The following is a 17,914-nucleotide window of genomic DNA, read 5'->3' on the forward strand; positions in this document are numbered from 1 at the left end:
GCCGCAGATTTCTTTGCTTCTCCTCAGAAAAAGGACTTTCTGATGGTGAAACAAAAGGAAGTTGCAAGAGCGGTCATGCGCCCCCTCCACAGCAGCGCGGGCGCACAGTTTCAGGCGCCCAGAGCAGCCAACAGAGAGGTATATCACTGTGTGTGACGAGGGGTGGAGGAAGTGTATGGGTCAGACCCCTCCCCCATGCATCCAAATCCCTCTGCCCCCCAAACAACCCCCACCCATGAACCTCCCCTGCCACTGGGGATGCCATGGCTGGTGACTCCTACCCTGCACTGGGCTCAGCTGCTAGTCCCAGCTGGGCTGGGGGTAGGTGAGGAGCGTATTTCCCCTGCACACGTGGCCGGGTCAGATGCACCCCCAGAAACTTTCCCCGGCTCCATATCCCCTCCCCTCGCTTCCTGCCCCCATCACTCCTCAGCCATGGGGTGAGGGCTCCCTGTACAGGGAGCTGTTCCCCTATCTGCCCAATCCCTGTGCATCTGGACCACCTAACAAGCCTCTCCCCCCCACCCAAACCATCACCCCACTAAGCCTCCCCCACACCCCCAGCCCTACCCCTCCTGCATCCAGACCCCTACCGAGCTCTTCCCCCCTGCATCCAGACCTCTATCCCTGCACCCAGACCACCTCCCGCTGAAGCTCCTGCACTCAAACGCCCACCATGGGCCCCACCCCCTATGCACCTGGACCACCCTGATGAGCCCCCACACCAGTGAGCCCCAACCAACTGCACTCAGACCCCCCCGCTGAACCCCACACCTAGACCCCTCCTGCCGAGCCCCTTCATCCCACACCCAGATTCCCCCCTGCTGAGCCCCAGCCACCTTCACCTGGACCCCACTACCGAGTCCCATTGCCCCTGCACCCAGAACCCCCCCCCAACAAGCCCCTGTGCATCCAGATCCCCCCAGCACCCAGACCGCCCCCCCCCCACTGAACTGCCTGCACCCAGGTTACCCCCCACAGAACCCTCTCATCCCACATCTGGATGCCCCCATATGAAACCCATCCACATACTTGGATCCTGCCCAGCTGAGCCTGCCTAACCACAGCTGGTGCACCCGTGGAGGGACAGGGCCCTGGGGTGTTTCTCGCGCAGGCCTGGCCCTTGCACTGTTGTCAGGGTCAGGTTCAGCCTCACCACAAAGCCTGCGTCCCTTGGTGTGTGTGCGGGCTTGCAGTGTGATCTTTCATCTCTGTGCACCTAGTGGCCTGGGCTCCTCACTGCCATGCTGGAGCCTCCACATTATTTGACCAATAAAATATGCAGAATTTTAAAATATTATGCACAGAATGTTTTTTGGGCACAGAATTCTCTCAGGAGTAACAAGTGTTAGAGGGTATCATGTTGTTGAAGGCATTGTATTTTGGAAGAGATGTAAGCTCCATGACTGGACCCATTCAAGCAGTTGGTCAAGTTAAAAACCCGCAAGTTGACGGCCTTGCTTATTATGTGATTTGTTATACTTACATATTTTCAGTACTTACATGATTTCAATAGTTTATTTGAAACAGGAGTATAATCCTTTTGGCCAACAGACATGGGAGAAACCAATTCTCGAGAAAGTTGCAAAGCATCAGCAGACATGGGACTTGAACTAGGTCCTTGCATTTTCCCACCGATTGGAGTGTACTATCAAAATGATAGAAACTTTCTTAAAAGATAAATAGATTAAAGTTTGTACAGAACATCTGCAGCTGAAAATTAGTCTTAAATTTACTCAAAGTTAAATTATAATTGGAGCTCAGCTGAAATCACAACCCAAATCAGGCAATTCACTAATCTGGAGTAAGGCCAAAAGTAGCCTCTGGAACACTCAAGTCAAAGGCACGAGCAGTCCAATCACGAAACATGCTACTGGCTGTGGTCAACTGAGACACGGAAAAGCCTCATTACTCCAACTTAAGTTCTTTTCATTACCTTAAATGCAAGCAGTTTGAAGAAAACTAACAAACAAATAACTAGATTACTTACAAAACCCAGAGAGCTGATGAGAGACAACACTTGTCCTGGAGTGCGCGAATAATCTTGTTTAGGCTTAGCCATTGATGGTGTAGTAAGGATATCCATCATATTTATCTCTAAAATTTAGAAGTTAATGCAGTGTGTTAGGTTTTTATTGGATTAATCAATAAACGAAAAGTTTCAGTCATTAACAGTATTTAAATTCAGTGAAAAAAAAGCTTGTCCTTTAATTTGGTTTACATGGCTCTCTCACTTAATTCTGAATTTTACACAAGCTATTTCTTTACCAATACCATTCATCACATTTATTTTATTAAACCCAAAAGACTTTTCGAAGTCCAATTATATTTCACTATGTTGTTTATGTTTTGCATTTCTCCCTATAAAAACCACTGAAGTCCGTTTCATTTTCAGAGTTTTCAATACTATACTGCAAAGGTTCAAAAGGAAGGCAAATGTTTGTAAGAACTTTCCACTGTTTTTTTTTTCAAAATGATGAAATAAGACCCCAGGAATTTTGAGGTAAGGTGGTACTGAGTGTACCTTCTGGGGCATAATCAGTTCTCTCTAATTAATGTATTAATAATTAGATGCACTGTGACAGACACCTGCTATAGTAATTTTAACATGGCAAAACTATGATCTGTTTTTGTGGTAGGATGGGGGGAGATGGGCTAAAGAAATCAATCTGGCATATGTGCAGTACATTTTTAATAAGATTTTTCCACTAAGCTTATGAAGTGCGCATCTATAAAAGGGAAGGCTATAGAAAGATGTTTTTTTTTTTTTTTTTAAGAAAAGGCAGTCTGGAAAGTAAGGTAGGAATTTCCATATATTAAGACAATATTAGGGTCGTACAGTTAACATAAAAATTGCTGTAATAATTAGTCACATACTATTTCACAAATACAGTATACATATTTTTCCTACAACCTTAGATACATATAGCTTAACATTTTTTCATTCCTGTAGATTTACACTAATTTCACTTTTGTTTGCAGGGTTGTAACTGTACTGGTCCAGGATACAAGACTCAAAGAAGAGTTCTGTGGAGCTCAAAAGCTTCTCTTTCACCAACAGACAGTCCAATAAAATGTATTACCTCATCCATCTTGTCTCACTAATTTTGCTGCCATAATGGTTCAGTAATGTATAATTTTTACAGACTGTCCTGTCAGTGCTCTTCTCTCTAAATCACATATTTTAATCATTTAGTCAGCATCCATATATGGTACATTCTCTTTTCAAAAAGTGGTAGATTCTGCAATTCAGGGAACGAGGCTATTAACTATTAAGTTAAATTAACTATCAACATGGTGACGAGGCTATTAACTATTAAGTAAAAATAGCTACCAACAGAGGTGATCTGTATATATCAGCAAGTTTATACTATTGTACTATGTTGCATATACAATATAACATGTGTAACAGTTTACTATGAAGCTTCAAAAATATACTGTATATGCCAGACAGTTGTGTATTACACAGTATCTAAGATTGTAGAATGGCATATAGTCTGTTTGAGAAATAGTACAGGATCATGTACTACAGGACAAATTATAATGCATACGTTATGAGTAAGGCTACACTTTAGTCACGGGTATTTTTAGTAAAAGTCATGGCCAGGTCATGGGCAGTAAACAAAAATTCATGGCCCATGACGTGTCCATGACTTTTACTATATACCCCCTCCTCCAAAAGCTTACTATTTACTTAAATACTAATGCTTTTATAACAGTAAGTAACATTAGTCAAGGAACTGCACCAGTCATGTGTGGTACCAGTACAGTAGAACCTCAGAGTTACGAACACCTCAGGAATGGAGGTTGTTTGTAACTCTGAAATGTTCATAACTCTGAACAAAACATTATGGTTGTTCTTTCAAAAGTTTACAACTTAACATTGACTTAATACAGATTTGAAACATTACTATGCAGAAGAAAAATGCTGCTTTCCCTTTTTTTTTTTAAATAGTTTACATTTAACAGTACTGTCATGGATTTGCTTTTATTTTATTTTTTTAATCTCTGCTGTTGCCTGATTGTGTAATTCCGGTTCCAAATGAGGTGTGTGGGTTGACTGGTCAGTTCATAACTCTGGTGTTCGTAACTCTGAGGTTCCACTGTACTGGTCATTGATTAGAAATATCGGTTAGGTATATTTGTACAGTGCCTGGCTCAGGGGACCTTGATTCTGATTGGAGCCACTACATGCCACTGGAATCTAAAATACCAAGAATATTAAAACATGATATTTAGAAACCACTGAGGAACCACAGACTCATTGATCCACATCTCACCTCTGTTCAGAGTAACTCTGGAGAGCCCAAAGTCCGTCAATTTAACATGGCCCTCATTAGAAATTAGCATGTTGTCTGGCTTCAGGTCCCTGCAGATATAAAGGTACTGAAATAAGATTGGTGTATAGACAATTTATCATAAGAAAGAAGGGAGGAGAAAGCATTAAGTAGAAAGAAGTTACTCAACCAACAATGGGGGCATTTATAGTTCTCCAGGATCAATATTAGGGCCCATTTCCCATTAGGAAACCATTTTAAGTACAGATTCTAGAGATGTGTCAGAAAATTAAATGTGTCTTAGCATTAAAAATGCAAATAACATAATGTAGCCTGGAATATATGCCACAAGATTTGTGTGTCTCATAATTTTAATCTCTTGGGGAGCATGTCAAACTGTCTCACTGAGGACTACCAAATTATTAGTACTTACTAGCATTTGACATTAAGCATTACTAGCCATTGGCTATAGATTTCAAAATGCATTCCTTGAAGTGCAGTAGTAATATAAATTGAAGAGAATATTTCATCACTGGGGGAGAAGAGCAGTCCCTCCCTTCTTCTCCCCAATCCTCCCAAAGAATGGATAGCATTCAGGGGGCACTGGGGACAGAGTAGCCAAGTCCCTCCTCTTATTCCCTTTGAGGGACAAATTAAAGGAAGACAAAGTTGCTTCTCCCTTCAAAAACTAGTCTAGGGATGGATATTCACAAATAGAAACTCAATATTCAGAGGCTGATGACATGAAAGCTGGACTCCACAAGGATTACATGCTCATACCATAAAATGAGCTTTAACAACAAACAATGTATTGGTTTGCAGTCATAAAACTACATATTAGATTTTTACCTGTGGATTATCCCATGCCTGTGAAGGTAATCAAGAGCCAGTGCTGCTTCAGAAATATACTTCACTGCCATTTCTTCATCAAAATAGCCATATATGTGGAGAAGAGATTTGACATCACCACCAATAAGATATTCCATCACCTGCCATTGAAAGATTTCATTTTTAAAATGAATCTTTATTTTTGGTTGAGATATTTAAGATTACACAATTATGAACTACCTTTTTTCTTTTCAAAAGAGGAGCATTTCACATAGGGTAAAGCAGATAAAAGAATTCTTGTGGTAGTTTAACTCATTTCCTAGGGAAGTCACTGAAGCAATGTTTAATTATATTTCTTTCTGTTTAGAAGACTTAATCCATATGACATAGCTAATAAAACATTCCTCTGATGGACATAGAAGTTTTTTATTGCTTCTTTTTGTAACCCTGGTTAGCTTTTCAATAGGCTAGATTGATTACAAATAACACTTCCCATGACAGGAAGTATAATTTGATTAAGCAAAATTCAGTGTCAGTCAAGGATAATTGATCCCAAGTTTCACAAAATATCTGTCTTATCAAGATTAAAGTATCTTAATGATTGTATTTTGAAAATGTAAATATATAATACAAAATCCAGGCCCAAATTTTCAGAGATGAGTAATTCCCAAGATTATGTACATGACTAGAGTAATTGTGCATTCAAGAGACTAGAGAGTCTAATTATGAGCATGCTTAAAGGCCCAAATGTAAAAAATTGAGCTCTGTTTTTCCTTGACATAATCAGGGCAATAACAAATGGTCTGAATACGATCCTGCATTAAACATATTTTAAAAGGTTAACTTTCTAAATTGTAATGTATTTGGGCTGTCCAAACCAATATTAATGCTATTTCAGTGTCTAAAGACCAATACATCTTTATTAAATTTAATGCAAAATTAAATGCTATACTAGACATTAAGAGAATAGCATGTTTCACAAAAGCAGGATTTCACAAATCCACTCACCAATAGTAAGTAGGAAGCTTTGTGTGTCAACAAAGTGTCTTCCTCATCCCTTTTGGCAGAATCTAGGCTTTCATTTTAAAAAATATGGGTCCTAATCCCTTCTGCATAGCTGGGGTATCTCTTGTATGGACCCTGATCAAATCCTACTCCAAGACTTGGGGAGGGAGTGTTAAATTGCTGGTTCTACCACAGACAGCCTACCACAGAAGGCTTGGCCTATATTTATCTCAAGGGTGTGTCAGAAGCCTGTGCTAGTCTTTATTTTATCCTTCAATCATCCTGTTCCCACCTACCCCAATTAACTCTGCACTTTAAGTACTGGCAGCAAGAGCATACATTTTACTATTCGTGATCTACTGGATATTTTTCAAGGCACACACACACAGTCACTCTGACCCCACAGTCTTCTTAAATATGTGGCTCATTTTTATTTTGGACCCAAAATTGTGCTAGGCATTCTTGACCAGGTTAGCTACGTGGAAGGACTCTTCTGTTAGAAAGAAGGAGGGGTTAAAAGGAGTCAGGGAGAAGGAAGATATTAATCCCACATAACTACTCTAGTTAAGACCTCATATTGGATGAGAAGTGTAATGAAATGACCCAAATACCCAATCCTCATTATTGCAAGAGCATATTTTCAAACATTACAATTCTTCTAATGAACTTCATTCTCCACTATGTTTTCAAAGCTGTCTTAAAGCACTGTAAACCATTTACTCACCAAGTACACATTGTTAGCTGACTGAAGTGAGTAGTATAAGTGTACAATGAAAGGACTTTTGCTGAGAGCCAATGCATCTCTCTCTGCCTGGACCTGGTGAACCATGTTTTTATTTATCAGGTCTGCTTTTTTGACCACCTGTAAAACAATTCATGTAGAAATGAATTCACAACAATAATTTGCCATGCTCATTTATTTTCCAGAATACACATGCTGATAAGGTTAGTCAGTTTCCTAGAGAAACTTTCCTTCACTGAGTTCCATGTCTCAATGGCACAGCTAGAATGACATTTTTACATACTGCCCTTGTATTGTGGTGCTATGGTTTTGTACATGGACACCTACTTTGAAGAATTCTCCTGCAACATCTGAAGAAAATTATTCACACTATTTGCATTTCAGGTTATTAAAAAACAGCTACTCTCATCTGAATGTTTGACTAGCGTCTAATGTGTTTGAGTCCCTCTAACTCAGAGGGTAACAACAACTTTCCATGCAATTAGAGCTTCTTGAAAACTAGTTTATAAGCTATATTTGAAGAAATTAGGTTGTAATTAAATAGTTAAAAATTATATTTGACACAATTGTTATATAGTTTATGTGTAGGGCCCTACCAAATTCACAGTCAATTTTGGTCAATTTCACAGTCACAGGATTTTTTAAATGGTCAATTTCATTGTTTCAGATGTTTACATCTGAAGTATCACCCTTATAACTCTGGGGGTCCTCATGGTTGCAAAGCTATGAAGGCTGCACAGCCACGGAGCTTCCAGCAGCCGGGGGAGGTTCCCGGAGTTGGGTCCTACCCCGCCCAGGAGCAGCCCCTGCAGGGGAAGAGGAAGTCCCGTTCCTCGTCTCTCCCTGGCCCAGCCAGGATTAGCAGCTGGATCCTGATGCATGGTAGGACCCCCTGAGCTGGGGTGCCCCAGCCCTGCCCCTCCACTACAATAGCCAGATACCATGAGGGTGATCAGTTCACCCATAAATTTGGTAGGGCCCTACTTATGAGATACAAACAAATTTGAGGACTCTGTGTGAAGTGTAGAGCTATTCTGTTGACTCACACTGGTAGCCTGAGGTCAGTTGCTCTATGGCACTCCAAACCTTTGCAGAGTAGTGTGAAGTAAAGTTAGGAGTTCCACAAGATCCCCTTGGCCAGGGTGGACAAAAATCAATGTTTTAAAAAAAAAAAAATCAGATTTTTTTTAATTTAAATCGGATTTGTTTGATAAAATGCTTTGTGAGGAAAAAACCTATCTAAAGATAGTTTTAATTAAGATAACTTTGAGGTATAATGTATCTCATCATGGAATCAGGTTTCAGAGTGGTAGCCATGTTAGTCTGTATCAGCAAAAAGAACAAGGAGTACTTGTGGCACCTTAGAGACTAACAAATTTATTTGAGCATAAGCTTTCGTGGGCTAAAACCCACTTTAACAAATTTATGCATCAGATGGTCTCTAAGGTGCCACAAGTACTCCTCGTTCATCATGGAATAGGGATTATAAATTCTAATTCTATAGTATGAGACAATATATTCATGTAATGTTTAAGAAAAGTTTTGTAAATGACTTCCAAAAGTTCATGGATTAGAGACCCAATCTTATGGGGTTCCACAGGCTTCTGTATATATTAACTAGGTTAATCTTTCTATCTAACCAATGGGACTCAGTGCTCAGTCTCTAGAAGATACCATCAGAGATGCTTAGTTTTGCAGATCTCAAACTGTGATTTGTATCTCCAGAGGTAACATGCTTATTAACAGCAAAAATGTTTTTAAATAAATAAATAATATATAGAGGTGAGAAATAACATAACTCAACTCTATTGTCCCTCTGCAAATTTGTGTACACAGAGTCAATCTCTTACCTCTCTCTAAAAGTGCAAAGTTTCAGGAAGTTCAACAAATAGAAGATTGTTGGGGGTGGAATAGATCTGGATAAGGAGAAGAAGTCTGGAGATGTGAGAAGCGAGGGACATATGCTTGTTTTGTTAAAATATTATATGTTTGCTGTTGAAGAAAAAAAATCCAGAATACTTAATGTTGTTGTTTTAGTTAAATAAAACAATTTAAATGTCTGTCTGGTGATGTTCTCCTCCTAATACAGCTTGGCAAGAAAATCCTCCAAATATTAATTATTAACTTGTTGAAATGGAGATATTTATGAAGTCATTGGGAGGTGAACTATCTGCTTCAGTTACCTTTGGTAAATGAAATAACCGAACAATCATTCATTTTCTCATATAGCTGTAAAACTAATGTGAAAAGTTTTCAAAATAAATCACTGTTTAAAAATTTACAGCAACTCCCCACTTAACGTCCTCTCACTTAACGTTGTTTTGATCAATTGATCCCTGCTCAATTACAGAACATGCTCCATTTAAAGTTGTGCAATGCTTCGCTATAACGTCGTTTGGCTGCTTGCTTTGTCCACAGCTGGCAGCCCCCCCATCAGCTCCCCTATGCCCCCCCCAAAGCGCCTCCCGCCTGCCGGTAGACCCCGCGGATCAGCGCCTTCTCCCTCCTCCCCCCACCTCCTGCCCGCAGCAATCAGCTGGCTTGCGGCATTCAGGAGGGAGGGGGGAGGAGTGAGGACTCGGCGCGGAGGCTCCCCCTCCTCCCAAACGCTGCAAGCCAGCTGATTGCTGCGGGCAGGAGGGGGGAGGGAGAGGGGAGCCTGCGCGCCGAGTCCTCACTCCTCCCTGTCCCTCGTGCCCCCTGAACATCGCAAGCCAACTGATTGCCATGGGCAGGAGAGAGGAGTGAGGACGCGGCGTGGGGAGTAAAGGAGGAGGAGAGGGGAAGAATAGGCAGGTTAAGGGTGGGAGTTTGGAGGAAGGGGTGGCATGGACGGGCCGAGGGTTGAGCCCCCGCCCCTGGTGCTTGCAGAGTAGGGGAAGCTGCTGCTGCGCAACGTGCTTCTCCTAGCTTACAGCACCTTCAGCCTCCTTGCCTGTTTCATTGTCTCCAGTGCCAGTGGGCTGTGTCTGTGTGGAGTAAGGCAGGGGCACCTCCCAACTACAGTACTGTACTGTATTGCAAAAAAAAATCTCCCTGGAACCTAACTCCCCCCCATTTACAGTCATTCTTATGGGGAAATTGGATTCACTTAACATCGTTTCACTTAAAGTCGCATTTTTCAGGAACATAACTACAACGTTAAGTGAGGAGTTGCTGTAGGAAACCTACATCTATCTCTGAGTTGTGAAGAATATGTATTAAGGTTATAACAACCAAAAAGAATGCACTTTTATGTAGAAAACCATGATTAAATCAAGTCTTCCTGACTAGTGATTTAAATCAATTTGATTTAAATCAAATCCACCCTGCCCTTGGCTACCTCTACATTTTAGGGAGAACCAGGGGAGGGAGCCAGTGACCCTGCAGAGAGTTACGGCATAGTTATAATCGGTCAGAGGTGTGGGTAAAAAAAACTAACCACAATCCCAACCAACATCGCAGCTATGCCAACCTAAGAATGCTTCTGTTGGCATAATTAATGTCATTTGGGGAAGGAGACATTAAACTACATCTACACTAGAGGACTCTGCCAGTATAGCTATACCTGCAAAGCATTTGTAATATAAATAAGGCTTTACTAGGCTTATTGAGGTTTTAGGTCTAGGGGTGGAGTCGAGTGGACTTTATAGAGCTCCTAAGCAAAGCATTAGTCCCCATATTTTTAGAAAAAGGAAATTAAGATATACAAAACTTAACTAGTAACTGGAATTTAAAAGTAACAATAAGGTTTAAATATTTGTTGAATGTGTACCAAGGACTATTACAGACTAAAATATGCACTTAAAATATGGAAATAATAATTAAAGGAAGAAGAAACCTCTGATACACTCAGTTCATACCACTTCAAATGAAAAAGTGTAAAATATTACATTGCAGATTCCAAAACAACCTTAAATCTGCCCACCAATATCCACCCACAAATACAAATAACACTGCTCTACAGCCAAAATGCTTCTGAAATAAATGTAGTCAAACTTTACTAATTCTGGGTCACTGAGAACGAAAATGATGCTTAAAATTGTTGACTGGCTCTAGTTTTCAAGATATGCTATTGGGTCAGTATATACGACCCTTGACTTGGGAATGGCGGAGGATAAGTGAGTTATAAAGGGAAGGGATCTCAATTTAAACCAGAAATGACTAAAATACATCTTTAACTGGATCTACGAATAAATCTATGACTGGGTTTGGACAGTACTTGCTTTTTAGGCAAAACAATGAATGATGCAATCTGAAGCTGGTATTGCGTCATACATGATATGAATTGCATCATGTTATTCCTAGAAGTCAGGGATGATGCAATCATAACGAAGCTTACATCACTCTGCTGAACAAATTGCCCTATATCAGCTCTAGAAATCACACAGTGTGGTGCTCTCTTATTTGTCAGTATTTGATTTTGCAAAGGGACACATTTCTGTTTAGCCAAAGTGAGCAGAGATGCCTCGTACTTGTGTGAACAGTGCAGATAACTTCTGCTATGTTTGTGGTGAAGTGACTTTTGCATCACAAAAGCGCAGTATAACCACTATGGTTAAGAAAGCCTATCACCTTTATTTTGGCTGTAAAATTGGAGATCAGGACAAGAGGTGGGCCCCACACATATGCTGCAACACTTGTGCAACAAATCTTCGCCAGTGGTTGAACAGGAAAAGGAAATCTATGCCTTTTGCAGTGCCAATGATTTGGAGAGAGCCAACCGATCATACCAGCAATTGTTACTTCTGCATGGTGCCTCCAGTTGGGAAAGGTGTGTCAAAGAAGAAAAAGTGGACTGTGCATTATCCAAACATTCCATCAGCTATACGCCCAGTACCCCACGGAGAAGGACTGTCGGTTCCTGATGCACCAGAATCATTCTCACTTGAGTCAGACGAGGAAGAGGATGAAACTTCTGGTCCTGAACCATCAATGTCACAGGACCCACATTTTCTCCCATCCTCCTCCTCTGAACCACACCTCATAACACAAGGTGAACTGAATGACCTTGTCAGGGATTTGGAACTACCCAAGAGTAAGGCAGAGCTGTTGGGCTCCAGACTACAGCAGTGGAATCTCCTGGCAGGTGATGTTAGGGTTTCCATGTTCCGTGACCGTCAAAAGGATCTTGTCCCATTCTTCTTCATGGACGGTGATCTTGTAGCCTGCAACAACATCGATGGTGTGATGGCAGCCCTCAACATCGTTCACGATCCAAATGAGTGGAGACTGTTCATTGATTCATCGAAGATGAGTCTTAAAGCTGTTTTACTGCATAATGGCAATGTTTTGCCATCAATTCCAGTTGGTCATGCAGTCTATATGAAGGAAACCTATGACAACATGAAACAACTTTTGAGGTGCATAAACTATGACCAACATCAGTGGCAGCTTTGTGGCGATTTGAAGGTTGTTGCTCTCTTGCTTGGTCTGTAGACTGGATACACAATGTACTGCTGTTTTCTCTGCGAATGGGATAGTCGTGCAAGAGATTCCCACTACATCAAGAAAGATTGGCCACTCCGACAGTCATTGGAGCCTGGGAGGAAAAGTGTTCAGCATCCACCACTTGTTGAATCAAGGAAGATTTTGTTACCACCCTTACACATCAAGCTGGGTCTGATGAAGAACTTTGTCAAGGCCATTGACAAAACACAAGCAGCTTTCAAGTACCTCCATGGAAAATTTCCAAGGTTAAGTGAAGCTAAGATAAAGGAAGGTGTCTTTGTTGGTCCTCAGATTCGTGAACTTCTTCGAGATGATGCATTTGACCATGCACTGCGTGGCAAGGAAAAGACGGCATGGAAAGCCTTCCAGTTAGTGGCAATAAATTTTCTCGGAAACAACAAGGCAGACAACTACAGGTTGTTGGTGGAAAACCTCCTCAAGGCATACAAAAGCCTTGGTTGCAACATGTCACTAAAGATACATTTTTTGCACTCTCATCTAGATTTTTTTCCACCGAACTGCGGAGCAGTAAGCGACGAGCATGGCGAGCGATTTCACCAGGACACTGCAACAATGGAGAAACGCTATCAGGGCAAATGGAGCCCATCAATGCTTGCAGACTATTGCTGGACAGTGACAAGAGATGCTCCATTTAATGAATACAAGAGACAACCCAAGAAGCGCCGAGTAGACACTGAATAGGACTAAACTATGTACAGAATAGTTTTTTGCCTTTTGTTTCATAATAAATTTTATTTATATAACCCTTTTGCGGATTTTTAAGTGTTACATAAACAGGACAGGTGAAATATTATCATGTAAAGCAACCATAAACACATGAAAAGACCTAGGTTTACAATTTATGATTAAAACTCTACTATCTACACAATATACATAGACATAAAATGTAAAAACTTAAATATCTTAGAAACAGTAGCCAATCAGTTGTTTTAATTGTCATATTTGAATTCAGCACATCAAAATACATAATAAATAGCACATTTTATCTCTGAAGCAGACGACTTCTCAAAAATTGTAGACCAGTGTAATGGATGTTTTAAAATCATTGACCACAAATGAATTACATTTGCAGAAATGCTGACCCCACTCCCACTTTCCAGTAAATAACACACTAGCCTGGTATAATGAAGAGCTGTGCTTTGCTCATGTTGGAAGGATATATAGGGAAAGAACGGTGACATTTTTGTATAAGAAAGCTGGAGGAGGAATGAGCTTTCTGCTCCATTAACACACTAGTCAGGGAAGGACTGATTGCCTTTAAATGGAGGGCGAGGGGCAATATAAATACCCCTGTCTCAAACATAACAAGCCAGTGAACTACAAGATAGCAACTGAGCAGTGATGGTTAGTGAGGACCTGTAGCCCAAAGTGTACCGTAGAACCTCAGAGTTACAAACGCCTCGGGAATGGAGGTTATTCGTAACTCCAAAATGTTTGTAACTCTGAACAAAACATTATGGTTGTTGTCTCAAAAGTTTACAACTGAATATTGACTTAATACAGTTTTGAAATTTTACTAAGAAGAAAAATGCTGCTTTTAACCATCTTAATTTAAATGAAACAAGCACAGAAACAGTTTCCTTATCTTGTCAAATCTCTCTCTTTTTTTTTAAATCTTCCCTTTTTTCCAGTAATTTACATTTAACACAGTACTATACTGTATTTGCTTTTTTGGGGTGGGGGAAGGGAGGGAAGGAAGGGGAAGTCTCTGCTCCTGACTGATTGCATACTTCCAGTTCCAAATGAGGTGTGTGGTTGACTGGTCAGTTCATAACTCTGGTGTTCATAACTCTGAGTTCTACTGTATATCATTTACATTGGGTGGGTTTAACAAAGTTTCTAATCAATATGTTGAAGTTAGACAAAGATACAAGGTGGTTAAGGTTGATTTTAAAATGTGATATTTAATGCATATATTACTTAAGGGATTATATGAACTGTGAGGATTTGAATATTTATCTTCCTTCTATATTTCCCAATGTTTAAATGCTTAGGCCATGGGTTCTTAACCTGGGACTCATGATCACCCTGAAGTATTTATAATGGGAGAGGGTTCCATATAAGGAAAGGGAGATGCCAATAGGAAAAATGTTGAGAACCACTAACTTAGTGTATTTCTTGTATAGTCACATTTCAACTTTAATGTTAACTCAAAATCTTGACCTGCTAATTTACTTAGCTGAAGCTTCTAGCTGTACATCATAGATTCTAGAGACATACTCAGCTCTGCTTAATATATGGTGACATGAGGCATTTAGATGGCTAAAAAGTGCAGATACTAAAGTTAATTTTTCATTATTTAAAGTCTCCTCTAAAAGCATTGTGAGTTGGAAAATTTCTCTGTTGACGGCAAGTATTAAATTTACTTTCTAACCAATAAAAGATACTATCTCACCCAGTTTAGAAGATTTAAATTCTTACAGGATGCATCCTCCATTTACGTGGACACTGCTTTCTTTCCCTAGCTGCCAGTAATAAGCTAACTCCTTATTTTAAGTTTTATGTGAAATTAATGCTTAGTTTCAAACTAGTGTGTGCAGCTGTTGGTAAAATATATAACCTATAATTAGAAATTCAATGTATAATACTTTTGATAAAGCCCTACTTAAATTGTGGGATGATTGTAAAAAAAAAAAAAAAAAAAGTCAATTATTACTTTTCCGTGATTTTCTGCTGTCAGCCGCCTGGGGCTGAGAGCAGCCACCCTCGCTCTCAGCCTGGGGCAGACAGGGTTTCCACTGTTAGCCCCGTGCACAGTGGGACTCCCACTGTCAAAATTGTGATGGAAGTCTAAAATATTTGTGTGGACAACTTTTTTCCAAGGAGGTAATATCAATAGTGAAACTACCCCTTTCTTAGCACTTATGGCAAAATTTAGTTAGAATTATGACTGGGTCTTCTAAAGAAAAATATTTTAAATGCAGAAATCTTGCCTCTGCAATTAAGCAATACTGCTATCCTCTTTAGAAAGAAGTTACATGCAGTGAAAAGTAAACATATGTCATTAAAATTCCCAGCCTTAACTGGTTAATTTTTCAGGGAGGGAAATCTAATTTCTGCATAAGAAAGAAAAATATAATGTCAATTTCATAATCAAAAGTAATCAAATGTTGGTCTCCTCAGGAGAAAGCCTCAGCAAACACAAGCAATTAATGATGACAAATAACTGTCTTCGTTAACTGTGAGACAAGGTGGGTCGAGGTACCTTAAGAAGGGCGCTGTGTGGCTCAAAAGTTTGTCTCTCTCACAAACTGAGGCCTTGGCTACACTGGCGCTGTACAGCGCTGTAACTTGCTGCGCTCAGGGGTGTGAAAACGCCCCCCCAGCGCAGCAAGTGCAGCGCTGTAAAGCGCCAGTGTAATCAGCGCCTGCAGCGCTGCATGCTCGCTTGCAGCGCTGCAAGCTATTCCCCTCGGAGAGGTGGAGCTCTCGCAGCGCTGGCGGCACGACTACACACGGCAGCGCTGTGAATTCTCAAGTGTAGCCAAGGCCTGATGTTGGTCCAATAAAAGATACTACCTCACCCATCTTGCCTAATATTCTGGGACCAACATGGCTATAACTACACTGCATACAGCCGTTGTTAACTGTGACCTTCAGCAACAATACTATATTGCATCAAATATATCCTCTGCCTGTGCCATCTACTGCTTACTCTGGGGGAACTGTGCACCACTGCGCATGCGCACAATTCATATCCAATGCAGATTCCACCCTCCCCGCCCCGAAAATACATTCTGCCTGAGAAATCCTGCAGTCCCGCCCTTCATCTACCAGATGCCACTGTGGCACTAGAATAGCCAGAAGCCAACTGCATTCATCACAGCACCCTGCCCGCAGACCCAATTTAGGACAGACAGAGTGAGGGCATACGGGACTGCTTGGAGGGAGTCACAGATTGGGCTTCAGGAGAGTTAGTGGTGGGGGACAGTCTGGAGCATGGGCTCAGGAGCTAGAGGGGTGACAGCATTGAGCCAGGGGCTGAATGGGAAGGATGCTACAAGGTTTTTAAAACGTCTGTGGATAAGAGGGCTCGGGTAGGCCACCCATAGAATGAATTTAGAGTCCAAGTCGGTATTTGTGTAGCGAATAAGTACATGGGTGGGGCACGTCCCTTGGTTCATCAGGGAAGGAAGTGGGTTATTTCCCTAACCGGTGGTCTTGATTACTCGACCTGGTACTGACGGTGTTTGGGATTTTTTGGTTTTTGTTTGATTTTTAAATCAAAAGCTTAACATTGTTACCCCCAGGATCAACCCAAACAAAATGATCATAATGAAAGTTTGTGTGAGCATTCCATCTGTGCAATATATCAGTTAAGGGTACGTCATCCCCAAAATCATGATTCCAAAAGATCCAGTCTCAGACAATTTCCCAACACTGCAAATGATCTGCCCCCACAGATCTTGTTAGCTAATGAAAGGAATTCTGTCATTTTGAGATTATGGGAGTATACTTGCTCTGTGATGTCAGTCCTGGCAGCAGGGCTCCGGGCTGTGCTGACAGCTAACAGGCGATGTAAGTAACACAGTGTCTGGGTAGGCACTGCATTGCCCTAACTTCATCAACCTAAGCGCTACGCCTCTCTCAGAGATGGAGTTAGGATATGTCTATACATACAGCGCCACAGCTGTGCCGCTGCAGCGCGTCTGGTTTATTTTATTTAGTCTTTTGGCATAGTCTAGCCAAGTGATGGCATCTTCAGTGGCATGATGCAGTTCTTCTAGGCCACCGCTGAACCTAGTCAACAGGCATTCATCGACAACATGCCTCATCGTCTGTGTTGCACCACAGCTGCACAAAGGGCTGTCATGAATGTCCCAGCGATACTGGTTGGCTGCATAAAGACCTTGCCTGGTCTAGAACGTGTTCAACAGGGACCATTGGCGACGGGGCACGTCAAAACCAGATGGGCAAATTGTGGGGTTGGTGACGAGGGACTGGTTGCGGATTATAATAGATATCCATTCCTCTCGCCAGAGTGTTACTGCCCTAACATCCTGGCGTGGCGGATGAGACCATAATGGGCGACGTGACAGCAAACGGGCAGCGCGTCTGGTGAAGACGCTGTATGCCAACGGGAGAGAATTGGTATAAAAAAAGATCACCTTAGCAAGCAGCAGAAGCTATGTCGGCAGTAGAAGCTCTCCAGTCTACAGCGCTGTCCACACAAGCACTTATGTCGCTCAGTGAGGTGGAATGTAAGTTTTGCCAACATATGCTGTAGTTTAGACATAGCCTTATTAAGTCAATGTAGTGGGCAACTTACAGCAACGGGAGCACACTATAGGGTGGACACTTATCACCTAACTGTAGTGTAGACCAGGCCTGAACCACACAGCTGCAGGGAGGGCAAACAGAGACAAGCACAAGCCTGCCTTGAGAACACCGCGGGGCACAACAAACAAGGGGTAGTGGGGCCAGCCAGGACACCACTGGAACAGGAGCAGCCTGCACATGCCCAGCTGCCGCTCACGGACCCCTGACTCCGGGCCCAGCAGTAAGAGTTCATTTTTCCTCTCAAGTCTGAGCTCCGGTTTGCTGAGCGCAGCCCGACTCAGCCCGGCAACCTGCGTCTTGAACTCAGACAGACTCACGGCTCCTGTGCCCG

At 41.6% G+C, this 17,914-nt stretch overlaps 1 protein-coding gene across 2 annotated transcripts in view; it reads right to left on the reverse strand.

Moving 5' to 3' along the window:
• Positions 1 to 17,914, reverse strand: part of MASTL (microtubule associated serine/threonine kinase like) — a 38,146-nt gene that overhangs the window by 19,617 nt on the left and 615 nt on the right. For both annotated transcript variants that reach the window (XM_065397934.1, XM_065397936.1), the window contains exons 2-6: positions 6,835 to 6,972; positions 5,127 to 5,266; positions 4,281 to 4,369; positions 1,991 to 2,097; positions 1,504 to 1,648 (exon numbers count right to left, since the gene is read on the reverse strand). In XM_065397934.1, coding sequence (XP_065254006.1) covers positions 1,504 to 1,648; positions 1,991 to 2,097; positions 4,281 to 4,369; positions 5,127 to 5,266; positions 6,835 to 6,972 — 619 coding nt within the window. The remainder of the gene's footprint in view (positions 1 to 1,503; positions 1,649 to 1,990; positions 2,098 to 4,280; positions 4,370 to 5,126; positions 5,267 to 6,834; positions 6,973 to 17,914) is intronic.

This window comes from Emys orbicularis, chromosome 2 (genome assembly GCF_028017835.1).
Source record: "Emys orbicularis isolate rEmyOrb1 chromosome 2, rEmyOrb1.hap1, whole genome shotgun sequence".
NCBI lineage: Eukaryota > Metazoa > Chordata > Testudines > Emydidae > Emys > Emys orbicularis.